Below are 21083 nucleotides of genomic sequence, written 5' to 3' on the forward strand. Positions count from 1 at the left end.
TGTTTCTGTGTAATGGTATCCATCTCGGGTGGGGACAAGCAAAGTGAAGGAAAAAATAGATTTGATAATTTTGTTATCTATTTGAAAGGAATAGTTAAATATTCTAAGTTGTGCATTGTGGATTTATAGTTTCATATACAATCAGCTTTTTTATTGTACTGTATGAAACGGCTGTTTTAGTCCATAAATTAAAAATAAAATAAATATTATGTCAGTTGATATCTCAATAACCTTCCAAGTTAGGTGATACTATGCTCCCCATTTGAGAGTTGAAGAAATTTAGGCAAACAGACTTCAAGTACTTTTTAAAAAAACTTATTTTCAAAACATATGTATAGTTTTCAATATTCACCCTTGCAAAATCTTGTGTTCCAAATTTTTTTCTCCTTCCTTCCTCCCACCCTTCCACCTAGATAGCAAGTAATTCAATATATGTTAAACATATACAATTCTTCTATACATATTTCCACATTTATCATGCTACACAAGAAAAATCAAATCAAAAAGGAATAAAATGAGAAAGAAAATAAAATGCAAGCAAACAACACCAAAATAAGTGAAAATAACTATGTTATGATCTACACTCAGTCCCCATGATCCTCCTTGTGGGTGCAGATGGCTCTCTCCATCACAAGACCATCGGAATTGGCCTGAATCACCTCACTATTGAAAAATGTCATGTCCATCAGAATTGATCATTGAATAGTCTTCTTGTTGTTTTGTACAATGTTCTCTTGATTCTACTCACTTCACTTAGTATCAGTTCATGTAAGACTTTAATTACTTAAGAGGCATACAACCAGTGACATTCTGAGACACTGAGAAGGTGTGCTGAAACCAAGATCCCTATTAACTAGGCTGCAGACAGCTCTGACCCAATAACACTTTTTTTATCCAGTTGTAGGGTTGGAAGCTTCTTCTAGAATGGAACGTAAAAGGATGGGAGGTGGGGATTGTGGCAAAAGATTTATCTCTTTCTCAGAACATTTTGTATAGCAGGATGATGTGGCACATTCTTTTTGGAATTATTTACTTTACAAGCACTAATGGGTTACCATAGATTCCTATGTTTGAGCATAATGTTTGAATCTCAAAATGGAGCAGTTCTGGATCCTTACCCTTTTCATAAAAAGAACGAAATTACAAATCTCTCTCCATCTTCATTTCTAATTGAAATCTCTGCTCAGGCCTTCCAGTTCCCAGAGAAGAGGTGATCTCTTATTTTGAGCAAAGGGAAGCAATGTGGATGCTGGACCAAGCAGGCCTAAGGAGTTGCCTTGCAGGTGAGTGAGATGAAAGCTGTGGTTACAAGAGGTTTCTTGGTGTTGTCATGAGGTAAGTACTAGAGCTAGGAAAGAAAGACCTGCCTTAGAATTCTTTTTCAGATATTTTTTAGTAGTGGCTTCCTGGGCTAGTCGCTCAATCTCAATTCACTCAATCTCAATTTCCCCAATTGTAATATAAGGGGATTGGACTCCATGGTCCTTTAACTCCCTTGCAGTGATCATCTATAAACTCATTGTTTGGGATTTGGGACCAGGAAATTCTCTTGAAAGTGCCAAAAGGTATTAAATTATCCAAAATGAGTTCTTCCTTAAAACGTATTCAAGTCAACAAACATTTCAAGTGTGTACTATAAGCTAGGACCTCTGATAAGCACCAGGACATAGAAGAGATATTTCTTGCTCTCCTAGAGCTCACAGATTAGATTGGTAGGGCAGACAACATACCCACAGCTATATAGAAATCTACTTTGGAGGATAAAATTGCAGTAAATGTAGTGCCTCACCAAATCACTAATCTATAAGGATAGTAAATGTTCTAAGAAGGAGAGCATTTACTACCCTCATTAATTAAGAAGGAGAGCAGAATTGGAGAGGAAATAGTAAAAATTAAATAAAAGTAACAGTCAACTTTTATATAGTACCTGTTATATGTCCTGCACTATATAAATATTGTTTTAATTTATCCTCAAGGGAACCCCTAGAAATTAAGTACTCTTATTAAACCCATTTTACAGATAGAGAAACTGAGGCAAACAGAGATCCTGTGACTTGACTAGCAAGTTTCTCAGCTGGGATAAAAACTCTGGACTTCCTGACTCAAGGTCTACTGTACCACCAGATGTATTCTGATTTTGAAACAGAATATAATAAAAATGCTCACATGTGTATGAGATGGAAAACAGAAGGACAAGCTCCTGCTGAGAGATAGAAATTCATTTTATTAAACTCTAACCAGTCAAAATGAATTGCTTGTTACTATTAAAAAGATTTATCTTTCTATTGGTTTATGACAAGTGTTGCATTAAATGGCAAATGTACTTGAAGGTCCATTCCAAATATTGCTTGGTGGGTTTTTTAAAAATAATATTTATATATAAACAACCTTTGAAAGAATAGAATTTCTTCAGATATAACTTTGTTTTTACTACCACTGGTAAAGTGGCTACATTGTCACTGAAATTCTTCTGAATGACCAACCCATGTTGCCAACCAATTCTTCTGAGAAACTGCCAGATAAAAAAATAAGATAAAGAAAGGATAAGTTCAAATTAGAAAACAACCTTAACATTTCAGTAAGAGTAACTTCTAGGTCTGTTTTTTGTAGAAAGGTGGTGGTGGTCCATGATTTCATGAAGGCCTCTACTGTGGATTTCTAGTGACTATTATTTTCAAGTAGCCTGCCACCATTGCTGCAAGAATGCAAACCAGGTCAGATCTTGATCTGGTGATTACCAGGTGGATGAGATGTGGTTACTAGGTAACCTAGAAATGAGAGAACTACACTGGTGAAGAGATAGCCATTGAGCATCTTTGCATAGTTGTGGTCATTTGCACATGAATGTCCAATCTTCCTAGACTTTTAGAAATAATTTGATGTCAAGTTGAGAAACTGATAGAATATGTTTCCCCTAAAAGGAGTCAGAGTTTGTTGTAATCATGACAGGATTCCCCCAAAGCAATGATTTCCTAATTGTGATACTTTAGAATCATTACAGAAAGGTAGCTGTTAAAGTTGAAAGTTGCACATACTCGTTGTCCCAGATAAATATCTTTATAACCAAATTAGACTATTATTTATCACTTAAGGTGCCACTGATAAATGTTTAGGTGAAATCCCTTGGCCCATTATCTCAATTAAGAGTTTGTGAATCTCAAAAGAGGAAGGTATATAAGAGGACCAGTAATGAAGCATGTGGTTGACTTCCACACAAAAGGATGGTAAAAAAATTCCTATGTGAGACACACATTTTCAGACATGGGAAATTTAGTGCATTTTTTAAAATTGTGCTTCTTAGAAGGACTCTAATTTTGTTTTAGTAAGCAGAGGTATCTAAAGATAATTTTTTAGGAAAAAATAATAATGGCTATTTTAAAAAAATAATGCATTAAAACAGAATCACTTATGTATCCAGTAAATTTTTTTTAAAAATGTTGGTATTCAATTGTGACCTCAGATAATGTCAAAGAAAAACATTGTGTTCACAAGGAAAATTTATCATGCTTACAGGTAAGAGAGATCATAAAATATTGGAATGTTTATTTTGTGTGAACCAAATGGTACTATATCTATAATGAAAGGATTGAAAGTACAAACAATGAAAGGGAAAGATTGAAAGTAAAGATAATTTGTCCAGTACTATGGACACAGCATGCCCATTCACAGTATTTGAGTTCTAGTCTCAGCTGCTAAGATTTGGATCAAGTCACTAAATCATTCTGAGCTAATGGTCTAAGATGAGAATGAAGGCACTTCCTCTGTTGTCAAAGGTTCATCATGTGCATCCAATGAAATTTTGTATGAAGCTCATTAGAAATGTAACTGTCCTTGGGATGTGAGCTAATGAAATTTTAAAATTATTGCTTCTGTCCATTTAAGATTTTTTGCTGCCTGGGGAAATAGAAAGTAATTGAGTTTCTATTCTGCTGATAGAGGGAAGGAGATATAAATATACATATGTCTATAGTGTTTGTATTTGATTTATTATTTGTTTTTTTTTCAGAAGGAAAGATCAGACTTAAAATGAAGGAAACTATTGCAGAGTTAAGCCTTTCTCTGGTAGACACTCACAAGCAAAGATTCATGAATGATAGTCCCTGTGATTTTACTTGGAGAGAAATCTGTGCTACACATGAGAGAATACACACTGGAAAGAAACCTTATGAATGTAACCAATGTGAAAAGGCTTTTATACAAAAGAGAGCTCTTATTCTACATCAGAGAATCCACACTGGAGAGAAACCTTATGAATGTAATCAGTGTGGAAAGTCTTTTACACAAAGGGGAGTTCTTACTCTACATCAAAGAATCCACACAGGAGAGAAACCTTATGAATGTAATCAATGTGGAAAGACTTTTAGACGAAGGGATGGTTTAATTGCACATCAAAGAATCCACACTGGAGAGAAACCTTATGAATGCAACCAATGTGGAAAGGCTTTTAGGAAAAAGGAAGCACTTACTGTACATCAGAGAATTCACACTGGAGAGAAACCTTATGAATGTAATCATTGTGGAAAGACTTTTACACGGAGAGATGGTTTTAATGCACATCAGAGAATGCACACAGGAGAGAAACCTTTTAAATGTAATCAATGTGGAAAGGCTTTTAGAGGAAGGGCAGCTCTTACTGTACATCAGAGAATCCACACTGGAGAGAAACCTTATGAATGTAATCAATGTGGAAAGACTTTTACATGGAAGAATAAACTTGTTCAGCATCAGAGAATTCACACAGGAGAGAAACCTTATGAATGTAAACAATGTGGAAAGACTTTTAGATTGAGGGATGGTTTCATTGAACATCAGAGAATCCACACTGGAGAGAAACCTTATGCATGTAACCAATGTGGAAAGGCTTTTACAAAAAGGGGAGTTCTTATTCTACATCAGAGAATCCACACTGATGAAAAACCATATGAATGTAATCAATGTGGAAAGACTTTTAGACGGAGAGATGGTTTTATTGCACATCAGAGAATCCATACTGGTGAAAAACCATATGAGTGTAACCAATGTGGAAAGGCTTTTACAGGACGGGGAGCTCTCACTGTACATCAGAGAACCCACACTGGGGAGAAACCTTATGAATGTTATCAATGTGGAAAGACTTTTACACGGAAAAAAAATCTCATTCAACATCAAAGAATCCACACTGGAGAGAAATCTTATGAATGTAATCAATGTGGAAATACTTTTAGATTAAAGGATGGTTTCATTGAACATCAGAGAATCCACACTGGAGAGAAATCTTGTCACTGTAATCATTTCAGATCCATCTCCAAAATGGCTAAAAATAGACAAACACATACTGGAGAGAAGCCTTATGAATGTGATCAATGTGGAAAGATTTTTACACAGAAGAAAAATCTTGTTCAACATCAGAGAATCCACACTGGAGAAAAACCTTATGCATGTAACCAGTGTGGAAAGGCTTTTACAGAAAAGGGAGCTCTTACTCTGCATCAAAGGATCCACACTGGAGAGAAACCTTATGAATGTGATCAATGTGGAAAGACTTTTACACAAAAGAATAATCTTGTTCAGCATCAGAGAATCCACACTGGAGAGAAGCCTTATGAATGTAACCAATGTGGAAAGACTTTTAGGCAAAGGGGAACTCTTACTCTACATCAGAGAATCCACACTGGAGAGAAACCTTATGAATGTAACCAGTGTGGAAAGGCTTTCACAGAAAGGGGAGCTCTTACTTTACATCAGAGAAGGCACACTGGAGAGAAACCTTATGATTGTAACCAATGTGGAAAGGCTTTTAGAGTTAAGGGAGCTCTTACTGTACATCAGAGAATCCACACTGGAGAGAAACCTTATGAATGTAATCAATGTGGAAAGGCTTTTACATGGAGGGTTAGTTTTATTGAACATCAGAGATACCACACTGGAGAGAAACCTTATGAATGTAATCAATGTGGAAAGACTTTTACATGGAAGGATGGTTTCATTGCACATCAGAGAATCCATACTGGAGAGAAACCTTATGATTGTAATCAATGTGGAAAGGCTTTCAGATCCAGTTCCAAACTTGCTACACATAAGAAAATCCACACTGGAGAGAAACTTTAAGAATGAAATCATTCCTTTCAAGCTAATGTCAGTCCTTGTTTACCATCAGAGAATTCATTAAAGGTATGGGAATTTTATAGCTGACCTGAATGAGGAAAGATATAGAAGTGGAGTACTAGAGATTCTTAGCAGAAAATTCACTCTGGGTACAAACTATCTTTGAGTGCAATGTGGGGAAGCTTTCAGCTAGAAATCATCACCTATCCTTTCATCAGAGAATTTATAATGAAAAGAAATCTTAAGAATGAACCCATGCTTTTCTTTAGAATATGGAGGTCACTGGTAAAGGTTAAATTTTGTATATGACTATAACAGAGTGGTAAGATAAGGAAAATAATTCATGCGACCCTTCCAGGTTGTGAAAAAGAGGAGACATAAATTGCAGAACTGAGTGACAAATTATACATGGAAGAACTCAAAAATAAAATGCCATCAGAATAAGGAAAATGTGTCATTAAGTTAGTCAGATCAAGGGAAAAAATATGATTTCTTTGATCAAGGGTATACAAATGAGGGAATTTTGTAGTCTTCTGCAGGCCACCTACATCCATATTTAGCTTACATCCAGGTCACTGCATGTGATAATCAAGAAGTTTCTCATTAACTTGAGGTAGTTTTTTCCTCCTAATTTTTGAGACTCAACAATCCTGGAGATAAGGAACGGATTCTGTTGAGGAATCTGAGACAGAACAAAACCAATATTAAAAAAAAAAAAAAAAAAAGCCACTATTGAGCAGCAAGAGGTCTTGTAATTTCTGTCTGAAAAGCTTCCCATGGTTGTTCCTGCTCTGCTTGCCACATGTACTCTACAAATCAATGAAGGCCTTAGATACTTAGTGACAGCACCCTCATCAGAGTAATGGTTTCCCATTCAGAGATAAACATGTTGGACCTAAAGGAGCAATTCAAAAGGCACAATGGGAAATCTCTATTTTTTCACTGTAAGTCAGAAAAATCTTCCTTTGCCAGGAAGAACAAACACTTCTAGGAAGAAAGATTTCTAACCAAATTCATTTGGATGCTAATGACGATGCTCTTGTTTCTTAGTCACTGGAAGGGGCTTCAAGGGCCCTCTAGTCCAAATTTATGGAAACATTTCTGCTTAAAGACCTGATAGGGAGCCCATTATTAAGACATTTACGATCATGTCCAGCTGAAATCTGTCTCTTGCAATCTACACTCATCAGTCCTAGGGAATCTCTCTGGAGCCAAGCAGAACAAGAGTGATTCATCCTAGACATGAAAGCCTTTCAGGTATTTAAAGAGTATTTCGTGTTGCCCAAATTTTCTTTTCTTCAGGTTAAGCAGCCTCAGTTCTTTCAACTGATCCTCATTTGGCAAAGTCTCCATCATATTCATAGGCCTTCTCTGGATGTATTCAGGCTTATCAATACCTCTGTTGATTACCTCCTCTTCATCACAGATAGGTGGAAACATGTATGTTCTTTGTCATGTTTATTTCTGTGTCATCACTTCCTTTAGTCTGTGAGTTCCTTCCAAGCAGGGAATGTCTTCTGCCATTTTTTGTGTCCCTAGGTCAGAGGCTCAGTTCAGTGCCTGGATTATAAATAGGTACTTAACAAATTCTTGTTGACTGACTCTCATAAACTGTGGTCTGACTAAGTCAAGCAAGATACAACAGGATTATCACCTCTACCTACAAAAAGTGGTTTTCAGACCTTTTCCTTCCCAATTTGACTTGTCTACACAGTGACTATTGTATATGAGGGCAGAGTAAAATTTATAAATGTCTTTGGAGAAGGGGAAAGTGGGATGACATACATTAGGCCTATATTTACCTACTATTATCAATTTTTTGCAGAATAAAAATATAATTGTTTATTGCTTTCTTCATTGAATATAAAGACATTTTTTAAAAAGGAAAATTAATTAGGTAGAGAACATTGGGTGAAGATGAAATGGTACTGATGCCTTACATATTTAGTTTGTTTTATCTAGCTATATAACCCATTGGGGAGGGGGAGGAAGAAATTAAAAATTACATGGGATAGCAGATGGCTTCTTGCGTATATTGATTCCTTCTTTTTTACCTGATCTCCTTGAAAGGTAATATGATGGAATAGAAAGAGCACTAGATTTGGAGAGAGAAGACATGGATTGGGATTGGGATTCTATACTACTATGGCCTTAGGAGAATAATGAAGATGGTAGACTAGTAGTCTAGGTCTAACTCACTTGGGTAAAAGGGGAACACAGCTCAGTGCAGGTGTGCTCCAGGGAATTTAACAGGAGGCTCTTGGCAACCACACAGATCAGCAATGGATGCCCTTCAGTCCTGACTCAATGGGCCAGTGGCTAAGCAGACCAGCTTTGAGGTCTCCAGTCTTGCCAAAGGCAAATTGCAAATGTCCAAACCCTGGCACAACATACTAAAGTAGGCCAGGCCAACCCAGCACAGGAGCACAGCTCCTCTGGAAAGAGAGTGAATAGATCCTATCTCCCTGCAAAAGAAGTTTGAGACAGTGTCCCCTATGACCTCTGAGCAAAGCTCAACTCTTTAAAAAACATGAGCAAAAAACCTAAAAAGCCATGACCATAAATAATTATGATGACAGGAAAGATCAGAACACAAACTTAGAAGATGACAACAGTGGCAAAATGTCTACATTTGAAGCCTCAAAAGGGAATATGAATTGTCTGAAGCTCAAAAGTTCACTTGAAAGAGATCAAAAAGGATTTTAGAAATCAAGTAAGAGAGGTATTTAAAAAAAAAAAAAAAGGGAAAGAAATGATTCATGAAGAATTGAGGTGAGGGGGAAGAATTGTCAACAGCTTGGAAAAGGAAGCACAAAAATTAGCTAAAGAAAAATCCTTTGATTTCAGAAAGGCCTGAAGAGACTAACAGGAACTGATGCTGAGTGAAATGAGCAGGACCAGGAGATTATTATATACTTCAACAACAATACTATATGATGATCAATTCTGATGGACCTGGCCATTTTCAGCAATGAGATGAACTAAATTAGTTCCAATGGAGAAGGAATGAATTGAACCAGCTACACCCAGCGAAAGAACTCTGGAGATGACTAAGAACCATTACATAGAATTCCCATTCCTCTATTTTTGTCCACCTGCAGTTCTGATTTCCTTCACAGGCTAATTGTACACTATTTCAGAGTCCGATTCTTTTCGACATGTTTACTTATTTTGTATTTAATTTATACTTTAAGATATTTAACATGTATTGGTCAACCTGCCATCTGGGGGAAGGGGTGGGGGAAAGGAGGGGAAAAGGTGGAACAAAAGGTTTGGCAATTATCAATGCTATAAAATTACCCATGTATATAACTTCTAAATAAAAAAGCTATAATAAAAAAAAAAGAAAAAGAAAAATCCTTAAAGTGGGAAAAAACATATACTTAAGAAAATAACTCCTTTAAAAGTCAAATTGGTCAAATGGAAAAGGAGATTTTTTTAAAATGACAGAAAAAAATTCATTAAAAACTAGAATTAGACAAATGGAAGGTAATGATACAATGAGACATAAAAAATCAGTCAAAAACTTATAATGAAAAACTAGAAAAAAATGTAAAATACCTCATTGGAAGAACAAGCAACTTGGAAAATAAATCCAAGAGAGTTCATTTAAGAATTACTGGATTTCCTGAAAGCCCCAATTAAAATAAGAGTCTAGACAACATCTTTCAAGATATTATCAAGGAAAAGTGCCCTGATATTCTAGAACCAGAAGATAAAATAGTCATTGAAAGAAGTCTCCAATCACCTCCTGAACAAGATCTCAAAGTGAAAACTCCAAAGAATACCGTAGTTAAATTCCAGTATTATCAGATCAAGTAGAAAATCCTGCAAGAAGCCAGAAAGGAACAATTTGGATATTCAGGAGCCACGTTCAGAATTACCCAGGACTTAGCAGTTTCTATATTAAGGGATCAGAGGACATGGTATATATTATAGAAGACAAAAGAACTGAGACTATAGAGTCAACTGTCCAGCAAAAATTTAGCATTATTTTCCAAGGGGGGAGGAGGGAAATGAAAAGGAACTTATTTTTTTCAGATTGAAAAATAATTGAAAATTATTTCAGATGAAAGGACCAGAACTAAACAGAAAATTCAGTCTTCAAATACAAGACTCATGAGAAGGATAAAAAATTAAGCAGGGGGAAAATGTTATTTATGGTTTAAACTTTACATCTATACATGAGAAGATGATACTTGTAATTTTGACAATTATATCTTTAGTCGGGCAATTAGACAAGTTATACATACATAGATGGTGTGAGTATTAGTTTACTTTAATGTGATGTTATAATAAGAAATAAGAAAATGTCATTATTATAAAAAGAAATAAGAAAAAAGGGGTGGAAAGAGAATTGTACTGGGAGGAAAGAAAAGGGAAGGTAAAATGTAAATTTCCTCATATGAAGAGATTGTAGAGGGGGAAAATGGAGAGGATTGAAAATTGCTTGAAACAATTTCATTGAATTTGGCTCAAAGAGGGAATAACACACATGCTTAGTTCACTATAGAAAAAGAGGGAAAGGGGAAAAGGGAAGGTTGCTAGAAAGAAGGGCAGAAAAATAGTCTGATAGGAAGACAGATTGAGGAAGGTGGTGAGCAAGGAAAGGGTGAAAGGAGAAAGAAATGAGGAAAAGTAGGTTGGAGGGAAATAGGTAACTGTTTATATAAATGTGAATGTAAAAGAGATAAATTCATAAGATAGAAGGGCATAGCAGACTGGATTAAAAACCAAAATCCTATAATTTATTTTTTATAAGAAACAGATTTGAAGCAGAGGTGAGCACAGAATAAAAGGGAGAGAGGCTGGAGCAAGATATGCTGTGCTTCAGATGAAGTTAAAAAAAAAAAAAAAAAGCAGGGGTAGAAAACCTTATCTCAGACAAAACAAAATATCTAAATAAAAGAGATAAAGAAGGAAACTACATCTTGCTGAAAGATACCATAGATGATAAAGTAATATCAGTACTAAACATGTGCCAAGTGTATAGCACTTTTAGATTTTTAGAGGAAGTTATAGGAAGAAATAGATAGCAAAAACATATTAGTAAGGGATTCCAATCTACTCTCTTAGAAATAGATAAATCTAAGCACCAAATATACAAGAAAAAAATTAAACAATGAATAAAATTTTAGTAAAGTTAGTTATAATCAACCTTTGGAGAAACTTGAATAGGAATAGAAAGGAACATTATCTTTTTTCTTAGTGATACATGGCATCTACACAGAAAATGATCATATATTAGGATATAAAAACCTCAAGATGAAATTAAAAAGGCAGAAATATAAATGTATCTTTTTCATATCATGATGTAATAAAAATTATATGTAAAAAAGAGCAATGGAAAAATAGGCAAAAAATTGGAAACTAAATAATCCTAGAGAATAAGTAGATCAAACAACAAAGAGAAACAATAATTTCATCAAAGAGAATGACAATGAAACAATACCAAAGTTTATGGGATGCAACTAAAGCAGTTCTTAGAGGAAATTTTATATCATTAGATGCTTACATGAATAAAAATAGAGAAATGAAAGATCAATGAATTGGGCATACAACAAAAAAAGCTAGGGGAAAAAAATAAACTTAAAAACCAAATTAGGGGCAGCTAGATGGCTCAGTGGATAGAGCACCAGCCCTAAAGTCAGAAGGGTCTGAGTTCAAATCTGGTCTCAAGACACTACTGCCTAGCTGTGTGATCCTGGGCAAGTCACTTACCCCCAATTGCCTCAGCAAAAAAATACAAATTAAATACCAAATTAGAGATTCTGAACATCAAAGAAGATTAATAAAACTTAAAAGTTAGAAAACTAATAAAACCAAGAGTTGATTTTATGAAAAACAAAATAAAAAAACATGAAATAATCCTTTGGTTAATTTGATTAGGAAAAAAGGAAAGAAGAAAACTGAATTACCAGAATCAAAAATGAAAAAAGTGTACTTCGCTTCAATAAAGAAAAAAGTAAAGCAACAATTAGGAACTGTTTTGCCCAACTGTATGCCAATAAATCTGACAATCTAATAGAAATGGATGAATATTTACAAAAATATGAATTGCCTAGGTTAACAGAAGAGGAAATAAAATACTTAACCCTGTTTTGGAAAAAGAAATCGAATAAGCCATCAATGAAATTGCTAATAAAAAACCTCCATGACCATATTGATTTATGGGAGAATTCTACCAAACATATAAAGAGCAATTAGTTCAAGTATTATATTGGAAAAATAGAAAAGGGAATCTTACCAAGTTCCTTTTGTGACACAGACATAGTGCTTACTCTTAAAATAGTAAGAAAAATATAAACCAATTCCACTAATGAATGTTGATGCAAAAATTTTAATTTGCAAAGAGATTAAGTAGTTTATAACCAGGATAATTCACTATAGCCAGGTGAGATTTATACTAGGAATTCAGGGTTGGTTCAATATCAGAAAAACTATCAGCATAAATGGCCATATAAATTAAAAAAAAAAAAAAAACTAACTCAAATCATTGTCTAAATAGATACAGAAAAAGTTTTTGAAAAAAATTACAGCACCCATTCCTCTTAAAAACACGAGCAGGGGCAACTGGGTGGTGCAGCGGATAGAGCATAAACCCTGAAGTCAGGAGGACCCGAGTTCAAATCTGGTCTCAGACATTGGTCTAAAACCTGAAGAGGCTTCTTGGAAATGCTCATAAAACCTTCAAAAGGCAAATGAGAGAAGTAGAAGGAAAAAAAAGAAATGAGAGGTGTGCATGAGAGAATGAACAGTTTGGAAAAGGAAGGGGAAAAAAGTTGTCTGAAGAAAACTCCTTAAAAAGTAGAATAAACCAGATGGAAAAAAGAGATACAAAAGAACTGAGAAAATCACACAGTAAAAACTAGAACAGGGCAAATGGAAGCTATTGACTTTGTGAGACAACAAAAATCAATCAAATGAAAAAATGGAAGAAAATGTGAAATACCTCAACGGGAAAATAGCCAACTTGGAAAATAGATTCAAAAGAGACAATTTTAAAATTACTGGCTACCTGAAGCCATGATCAAAAAAGAGAGCCTGGATAGCATTCTACAAGAAGTCATTAAGGAAAACTGCCCTGATAATTCTACAAACAGAGGAGGAAATACTCATTAAAAGAATCCATTGATCACCTCTGCAAAGAAATCCCACAAGGAAAACTCCAAGGAACATTGTTGGGAAACTCTAAAACTATAATCTTAAAGAAAAAATACTGCAAGGTGCCGGACAAAAATAATTCAAATATCAATGAGCAGCAGGTAAGGATTACCCAGGATCTGGCAGTTTCTACAATAAAGAATCCAAGGGTCTGGAATACCGTATTCCAGAAGGCAAAGGACCTGGGCTTACAATTAAGAATTAACTACCTAGTGAGACTCAGCATCATCTTTCAAGAAAGAAGATGGATCTTCAATGAAGTAAGACTTTCAATCATTTCTATTGGGAAAAAGAAACAGAACTAAGCAGGAAATTTAATCTATAAACACAGGATTCAAGAGAATCATAAAAAGCTAAACAGGAGAAAATATAAATATTTAAAGATTAAACTGTTTACATCCTTAGATAAGAAAACAATATCTGTAACTCTTACTAACTGTATCTGACACTGGGGCAGTCAAAGAGAAACATCATATAGTCTGAGGGTGTGATTGTGAATGGACTCTGATGTGATAACATAAAAAAAAAAAAAAAAAAGACCTTAAGGGGTACTGGAAAAAAGAAGAAAGGGGAGGAATAATGGGACAATTAGTTCACATGATATAATTGAGGGAAAGAAGTGAAAGGGATAAGCATTGTCTCAAGCTTGATCTCATCAGTTTTGACTTTAAAAGGAAATAACTTAAATCATTCAGTTGAATATGGAAATTTATCTAAACTCTAGAAAGACGTAGGAGAAGAAAGAGGAAAAGAGAAGGGAGGGCAGAAACACTAAGGAAAAGGGTAAAAGAAGGAAGGAAAGCTTGATAGGAAAAAAAGGTAGTGAGAGGAGTTGGTTAAAAGAAATTAGTAAGAGAAGGGGAAAGGGGTGATAGGAGATAAGGTAATGGGTAGGGTGGGTAAAAAAAATACAATTAGGAACAATTAAGAATAGGGTATAAAGAACAAAAGTGTATACAGGGGGGAAAAATATAGGAAATAAAGATCTGCTAATCATAATTGTGAATGGGAATGGAATGAACTCTCCCATAAAAAGAAAGCAAATAGAGTGGATTAAAAAACAGAATCCTACAATATGTTTACACTTGACACAGAGAGACACATACAGAGTAAAGGTTAAAAGGCTAGAACAATTTATTATTCTTTAGCTGGAGTAAAAAAAAAAAGGGGGGGGTGGCAATTCTGGTCTCAGATAAAGCAAAAGTAAAAATAGATCATATTAAAAGAGATAAGGAAGGAAAGTACATCTTGATAAAGGGTATCATAAATAATGAAGTGTATGCACCAAGTGGTAGAGCAGGCAAATTCCTTGAGAAGATTTTAAGCTAGTTACAAGAAGAAGTAGACAGCAAAACTATTCTAGTGGGGTACCTCAATCTTCCCCTCTCAAAATCAGACAAATCTAACCACAAAATAAATAAGAAAGAAACTAGGGAGGTTAATAGGATCCTAGGAAACTAGATATGATAGACCCCTGGAGAAAATTGAATAGGGATAGAAAGGAATACACCTTTTTCTCAGCAGTACTTGTCCTCTTCACAAAAACTGACCATGTATTAGGGCATAAAAACCTCACAATCAAATGCAAAACGGCAGAAATAGTAAATGCTTCCTTTTCAGACCACAGTGCAATAAAAATTATATTCAATAAAGGTCCAGGGACTATACACCAATTGAAAAGTAAATAATCATTCTAAAGAATGAGTGGGTCAAACAACAAATCACAGAAACAATCCATAATTTCATCCAAGAAAATAACAATAATGAGACAACATACCAAAACTTACGGGATGCAACCAAAACAGCACTTAGAGGAAATTTTATATCATTAAATAACTACATAAATAAAATAGAGAAAGAGATCGATGAATTAGGTATGCAACTAAAAAGTTAGAAAAAGAACAAATTTAAAACTCTCAATTAAATACCAAATTAGAAATCTTGAAACTCAAAGAAAAGATTAATAAAATAAAAACTAAGAAAACTTATTGAAATAAATAAAATTAAGAATTGATTTTATGAAAAAAAACTAACAAGATAAACAAATCTTTAGTTAATTTGATCAGAAAAAAAGAAAGAAAAAAGAACAACAACAACAATAAATCACCAGCATCAAAAATGAAATGGGGAACTTATCACCAATGAAAAAGAAATTACAAAAATAATTAGGAGCTATTTTGCCCAACTCTATGGTAGCAAGCCTGACAATTAAACTGAAATGGACGGATATTTACAAAAATATAAACTGCTCAGGTTAACAGGAGAAATAGTCCCATTTTAGAAAATGAAATTGAACAAGTCATCAATGAATTTCCTAAGGAAAAATCGCCAAGGCCAGACGGATTCACAAGTGAATTCTGCCAAATATTTAAAGAACAATTAATTCCAATACTATGTAAATTTGGAAAAATAGGTAAAGGAGTACTGCCAAATTCCTTCTATGAAACAAATATGGCACTGATACCTAAACCAGGAAGGACCAAAACGAAGAAAGAAAATTATAGACCAATCTCCCTAATGAACATTGAGACAAAAATTTTAAATGAAATATTAGCAACTTATCAGCAGGATAATACACTATGACCAAGTAGGATTTATATCACGAATGCAGGGCTGTGTCAATATTGGGAAAACTATTACTATAATTGACCATATCAATAACAAAACCAATAGAAATCATACAATAATCTCAATAGATGCAGAAAAAGCTTTTGACAAAGTACAGCACCCATTCCTATCAAAAACACTAGACAGCATAGGGATGAAGAAAGCTTTCCTTGACATAATAAGCAGTATGCATATAAAACCTACAGAAAACACTATTTCTAATGGAGAAAAGTTGGACTTATTCCCAATAAGATCAGGGGTAAAACAAGGATGTCCATTCACCACTATAATCCAACATAGTAGTAGAAATGTTGGCATTAGCAATAAGAAAAGAAAAAAAATTAAAGGAATTAGACTAGGCAATGAGGAAATAAAACTATCATTGCAAATGATATGATTATATACTTAGAGAATCCTAGAAAATCATTCAAAAATTTACTGGAAACAATTCACAGCTTTAGCAAAGTTGCAGAATATTAAATAAACCCACACAAATCATCAGCATTTTATATATTACTGACAAAATCCATCAACAAGAGAGAGAAATTCCATTTAAAATTTAAAAACAAGATCTCTGTTAAGTTAATCAACTTGGAAGTCATTTCTAAATGAGCAGCTCTTTCTATTTAACCAGTAGAGTAGTTTCTTGCCATATTTATTCAGGTAGAAAATAACTCTTATTAAGATTCTTTAACCTTACACACATTAAGTTAACAGAGATGACAAAAGATGGATAAAGTGTTAGGGGCTTGTTGAATAAGAGGCACAGCAATATAATGCATACAGCCATGAATTGGTCCAACTGTTTTGAAAAGTCATTTAAAATTGTGATTTATTAAAAGGTGATCAAATACGCATACCTTGTGACACAGAGACTCCTTTACAAGGTATAAACTCTGAGAAAGTCAGATCAAGAAAGATTCTATCCACACTAAAGTGTTTATTGCAATGCTTTTTTTGGGGGGGGGGTAGCAAGAAATGAAGTAAAATCAAAAGAGAAGCAAAATTGATGTTCATCAATTGGAGAATGTCTAAATACATTGTGGAGTATTAATGTATGAAATATTATTGTGCCATAAGAAACATTGGATATGAAGAATTCAGAGAAGCATGTGGGGAATATATAAATGAATGGAGAAAGAATGAAGCAAGCAAAACCAAGAAAATCAATAAATACATAGGCTCACTATTCAGGTGACCTGTTCTATTATCTCTTCAGTTAGGAAGCTCCTTCCAACAATATAGATCTCACACCATCAATGTTTGTCTATTATGTCCTCACATAAGTGTACCACATGGGATCCATCTGGTATGAAGAAGTTCTTTCTTATTTCCTTCTAACATCTCAAGGGCACTAGTGGAGTGCTTTGTCTATGCACCTATCAGCCCTCTTCCTTACCATGAGACCAGCTCAACTTCTCTTTTTGTCCTACAATTCTTTTATGAGAAGTGTAAGTAAATTATCCAAACAGAGGGGACCAAGAGAGATCAGAAAGTGCATTGATCAACAAATATCTGAATTTCTTGGCAATTATAGACATCAAAATGGACTGCAAATTAGTTTGTAACATCTTAAAATTTTGTTCTTTTTTTGTTGATAATGGAAAAACCACTACTTTGGGACCCTAAAATGTGTCACAGTTGTTGATAGGTTTACACATCAGGTAGAAATGGCAGGGGTTTGGTGGGGGAATATCCCCAGTTATTTGACCTATATCTTGCCACTGGGCTCAGATGACTGGAAAAGTGAAACTAAGAACTGCACAATTTTGCTTCACAAATTCAACTCACTTGTAAATTAATGCATCACCATCACCACCCATAGTATCCATCTTCAAGAACAAAGGATCTACAACAAAAACAATCTCTGGGTGAAGAAGCTAATGAGTTTAAAAGTTCAGCATTGCTCTTTATATATATATAATTTTTTCTGATACAATTGGGGTTAAGTGACTTGCCCAAGTTCACACAGCTAGGAAGTGTTGAGAGTCTGAGGCCAGATTTGAACTCAAGTCCTCCATCTATTGTACCACCTACCTGCTCCCACAGTGTTGCTCTTTTAATTAAATGCAAAAGTTCAGTGTTCCTCTCAATCATTTTCCATTGAAGAAAAACTCTGGACTAAACTCAAAAGTGCAGTACTCTCATAAAATGCTTTAAATCAAAAGGAAATGCTATTTCAGCACTACCTGCAAATCACTTCATGTCAAGGAAACTTATTACCTTCTATACTTTTAATTATCCTGATTCAAATCTAGGACATTTGATGTTATTTCAGAATGACACCTATTGGAAATATTGTCTCTAGGTGCTTTGGGCAATTAGAGGAAATTTGTTAACATTAACTGTTAACAGTTAACATAACATTCAGGTAGAAAACATCAACATATCCAAAAGGAAAAGAAGGGTTATCAAATCACATTTCAGACTTTGAACATTTGTTTCCCCACCTATCAACTCCTGTTCTTTGTTCTATCCTTTAAAATGGGACTGGAGGAGAGGAGAAGGGACTGCCTTTCATCCTCCAACTCTGAATTCAGTGAGAAAGCCAGTGGCTCTTTTTATTAATAAATTCATGCTTATCTTATAGAATCAATGCATAACATGTTTAATCTATATTGGATTGCTTGTTGTCTATGGAAGTGGGAATGGAGGAAAGGAGAAAAAGTTGGAACAAGCTTTTGTAAAAGTGAATGTTGAAAACTATTTTTCCATATGTTTGGTAAGATAAACGCTTTAAAATAAAATAACCTATGCATAGAAATCATTGTCATCAAATTAAGTGTGATTGTCTTGATGCCAATCAAGTCTCACCTGATCTGTTGTTCAATTATTCACCAGTATCTGTGACTCCATTGATGGGGATGGGGGAGAAAGGGTTTTTTGGCAAAGATACTGGAGTGGGTTTGTCATTTCTTTTTCTAGCTCATTTTACAGATGAGAAAACTGAGGCAAACAGGATGAAGTGACTTGGCCAGGTTCCCATATCTAGTAAATGTCTGAGATGGGATTTGAACACATGCAGCTGATAACAATTCCAGTGCTTTATGCACTGTGGCACCACCTAGCTACCCTCAGTCTCTCCTTAAAGAAGGCTGTAAGCTTATAGAACATTTGTTGTTGTTGAGTCACTCAGTCCCCCATGGGCAATAGCATGCCAGGCTCTTTTACCCTCCACTAACTCTCAAAACCTGTCCAAGTTGATGTTGCTTGTACATGGCACTATATAGCTCATCTTTTGCTTCCCCCTTCTCTTTTTTCCTTCTATCTTTCTCAGTATCAAGGCCTTTTCTAATGAATTCTCTCTTTTCATTACATGGCTAAAGTATTTCAGCTTCAGCATCTGACCCTTCAGAGAAAAGCCTGAATTAATTTCTTTAGGTATTGACTGATTTCATCTTTTTGCTGTCCAAAGGACTCTCAGAAGTCTTTTTCAGCACCACAATTTAAATGCTGATTCTATGACAGCTTTCTTTGTTCTGGAACTTTCATAGGCATATGACTGGAAAAGCCAAAGTCTTAATTATCTGAACTATCAGGTGATGTCTCTGATTTTTGGTCTGCTATCCAGAGTTGGCATAGCTTCAAAGGAGCAAGCATCTTTTTCGTTTCATGGTGGCACTTACCATATGTAATGATCTTTTGGCCCAAGGACATGAAATCTGACATCGTTTCCATTTCTTCCTTCGTTTGCCAAGAAATGATGGGATCAGTTGCCAAGATCTTAAGTTTGTTGTTTTTGTTTTTATTTTTGTTTTTTTTTTTCATATTTAGTTTCACTTCATTTTTACAATTTTTTTTCTATTTTATTTTTACTTTATGGAATAAAGCAAGTATTTTTCTAATTACAATAGAAAGATGACTGTACAAGAAACTATGAATCTATACACAGCTTGCTATTTTTCCAAATTGACAACAAAATAATCATGAATTATTATTTCTTTTTTCCCCTCTCTTCCCCAAAAGCCCAGGTGTTTTAATTCCAAAAGGTGAGACATCAGCTGAGACTTAACAGAAACCAGTAAGCTGAGATGAGGTGGGAAAAGCAGAATCAGGAAATGGAGGGTCTTGGTCAAGGAGACCAGTATCCTGGGGTCAGAGGGAAAAGGAGGAAAGGAATGAGATGTAGAAAGACTGGAAAGCAGATTGGCACTGGTTATATGTACTTCATGTGGATCACTTTTCCTTATAAATTTTTTCTGGTTTAATCCACTCAAAGAATTGTCCAGGTTCTTGCTAGCAGCAGCCTAAATATGGCAGCACAGTTTATAGCCAGTCAGGTACATTGTCCTTTAAGTACTCAAATACTTTAAGTACCACATAGACCAGGAATAGAGGATGGATACCAGTGACCATCTGTTCTATAGATGTTGCACATATAATCATTTTGAAAGGATTTGGAGCAAAATACATTCATGATTCTAGCTTGGAGTTTACTTTTTTTGTGTGTAGATTAAAATTATCCTACCTACATTAAAAGAAATTGGGCAGAGTTCTGAGCCAATGGCACTTTAGTAAAGAATCTATGGTCCCTTCCAATGAAGTATACTTCAGATCTTCCTCACAATCTGAGATGCCTCTTCCTTCCAGGACCCTACTTTTATGGAGTTTTATAGGGTTAAGTATCCAATCATTCCAAATACAGAATAATTCCATTGATTGACATGTAATGTATAAACTAGAATAAGTAAAATAATAAGTCAACAAGGTCACAAGTTGGGCGAAGTAAATATCTCCACACAAGATGACAGATTTCTCCCTAATTTGGGCAGAAGAAAATGATACAAGCTATTATCAATGACCTAAATGGTCATAAGATTGTGACCTGCTCCTTTTGGACTAGGATTGGTCCAGATGTACAAAAATGTTTTGTGGGATTTCCATGTAGTTGTGCTCTCTTCCATGCCGGGCTTGGTCACCATCATGAGACAAAAAAAAATAAGGGTGAAGAGTCTTTAGTTAATTTCCTATAATTAAACCAGGGAATTTAAAACTGCAGCTTAGCTTAGCAGCTTAACTTAGAATCTGTAGCTCACAGCTCTGGGGCAATATATATATGTATTTATATAAAACTTTGATATGATTCTATCAAATTAATACTGAATGGAATAAAGTACTTGTCCAAATTAATTAGTTCTCACATTTATTTTGACTTTCCCTAGCTTAGGAATTAGGTCTCTATCTGTCTTGGCAGGCTATTTTCCTATCTTCAGGAATCATTTGATAAG

General features: G+C 34.7%; 1 protein-coding gene across 1 annotated transcript; it reads left to right on the top strand.

Moving 5' to 3' along the window:
• Positions 1-3871: 3871 nt before the first annotated feature.
• Positions 3872-13868, top strand: LOC127562432 (zinc finger protein 850-like). Its single transcript, XM_051998147.1, has one exon. The coding sequence runs from the start codon at positions 3961-3963 to the stop codon at positions 6085-6087; it is 2127 nt and encodes a 708-aa protein (XP_051854107.1). The 5' UTR covers positions 3872-3960; the 3' UTR covers positions 6088-13868.
• Positions 13869-21083: the final 7215 nt, after the last annotated feature.

Source organism: Antechinus flavipes, chromosome 4, assembly GCF_016432865.1.
Source record: "Antechinus flavipes isolate AdamAnt ecotype Samford, QLD, Australia chromosome 4, AdamAnt_v2, whole genome shotgun sequence".
Taxonomy (NCBI): Eukaryota; Metazoa; Chordata; class Mammalia; order Dasyuromorphia; family Dasyuridae; genus Antechinus; species Antechinus flavipes.

Bases quoted from the DNA above. Each gene is read 5' to 3' on its own strand.
- LOC127562432 (XM_051998147.1), top strand. From the start codon at position 3,961: ATGTCTATAGTGTTTGTATTTGATTTATTATTTGTTTTTTTTTCAGAA.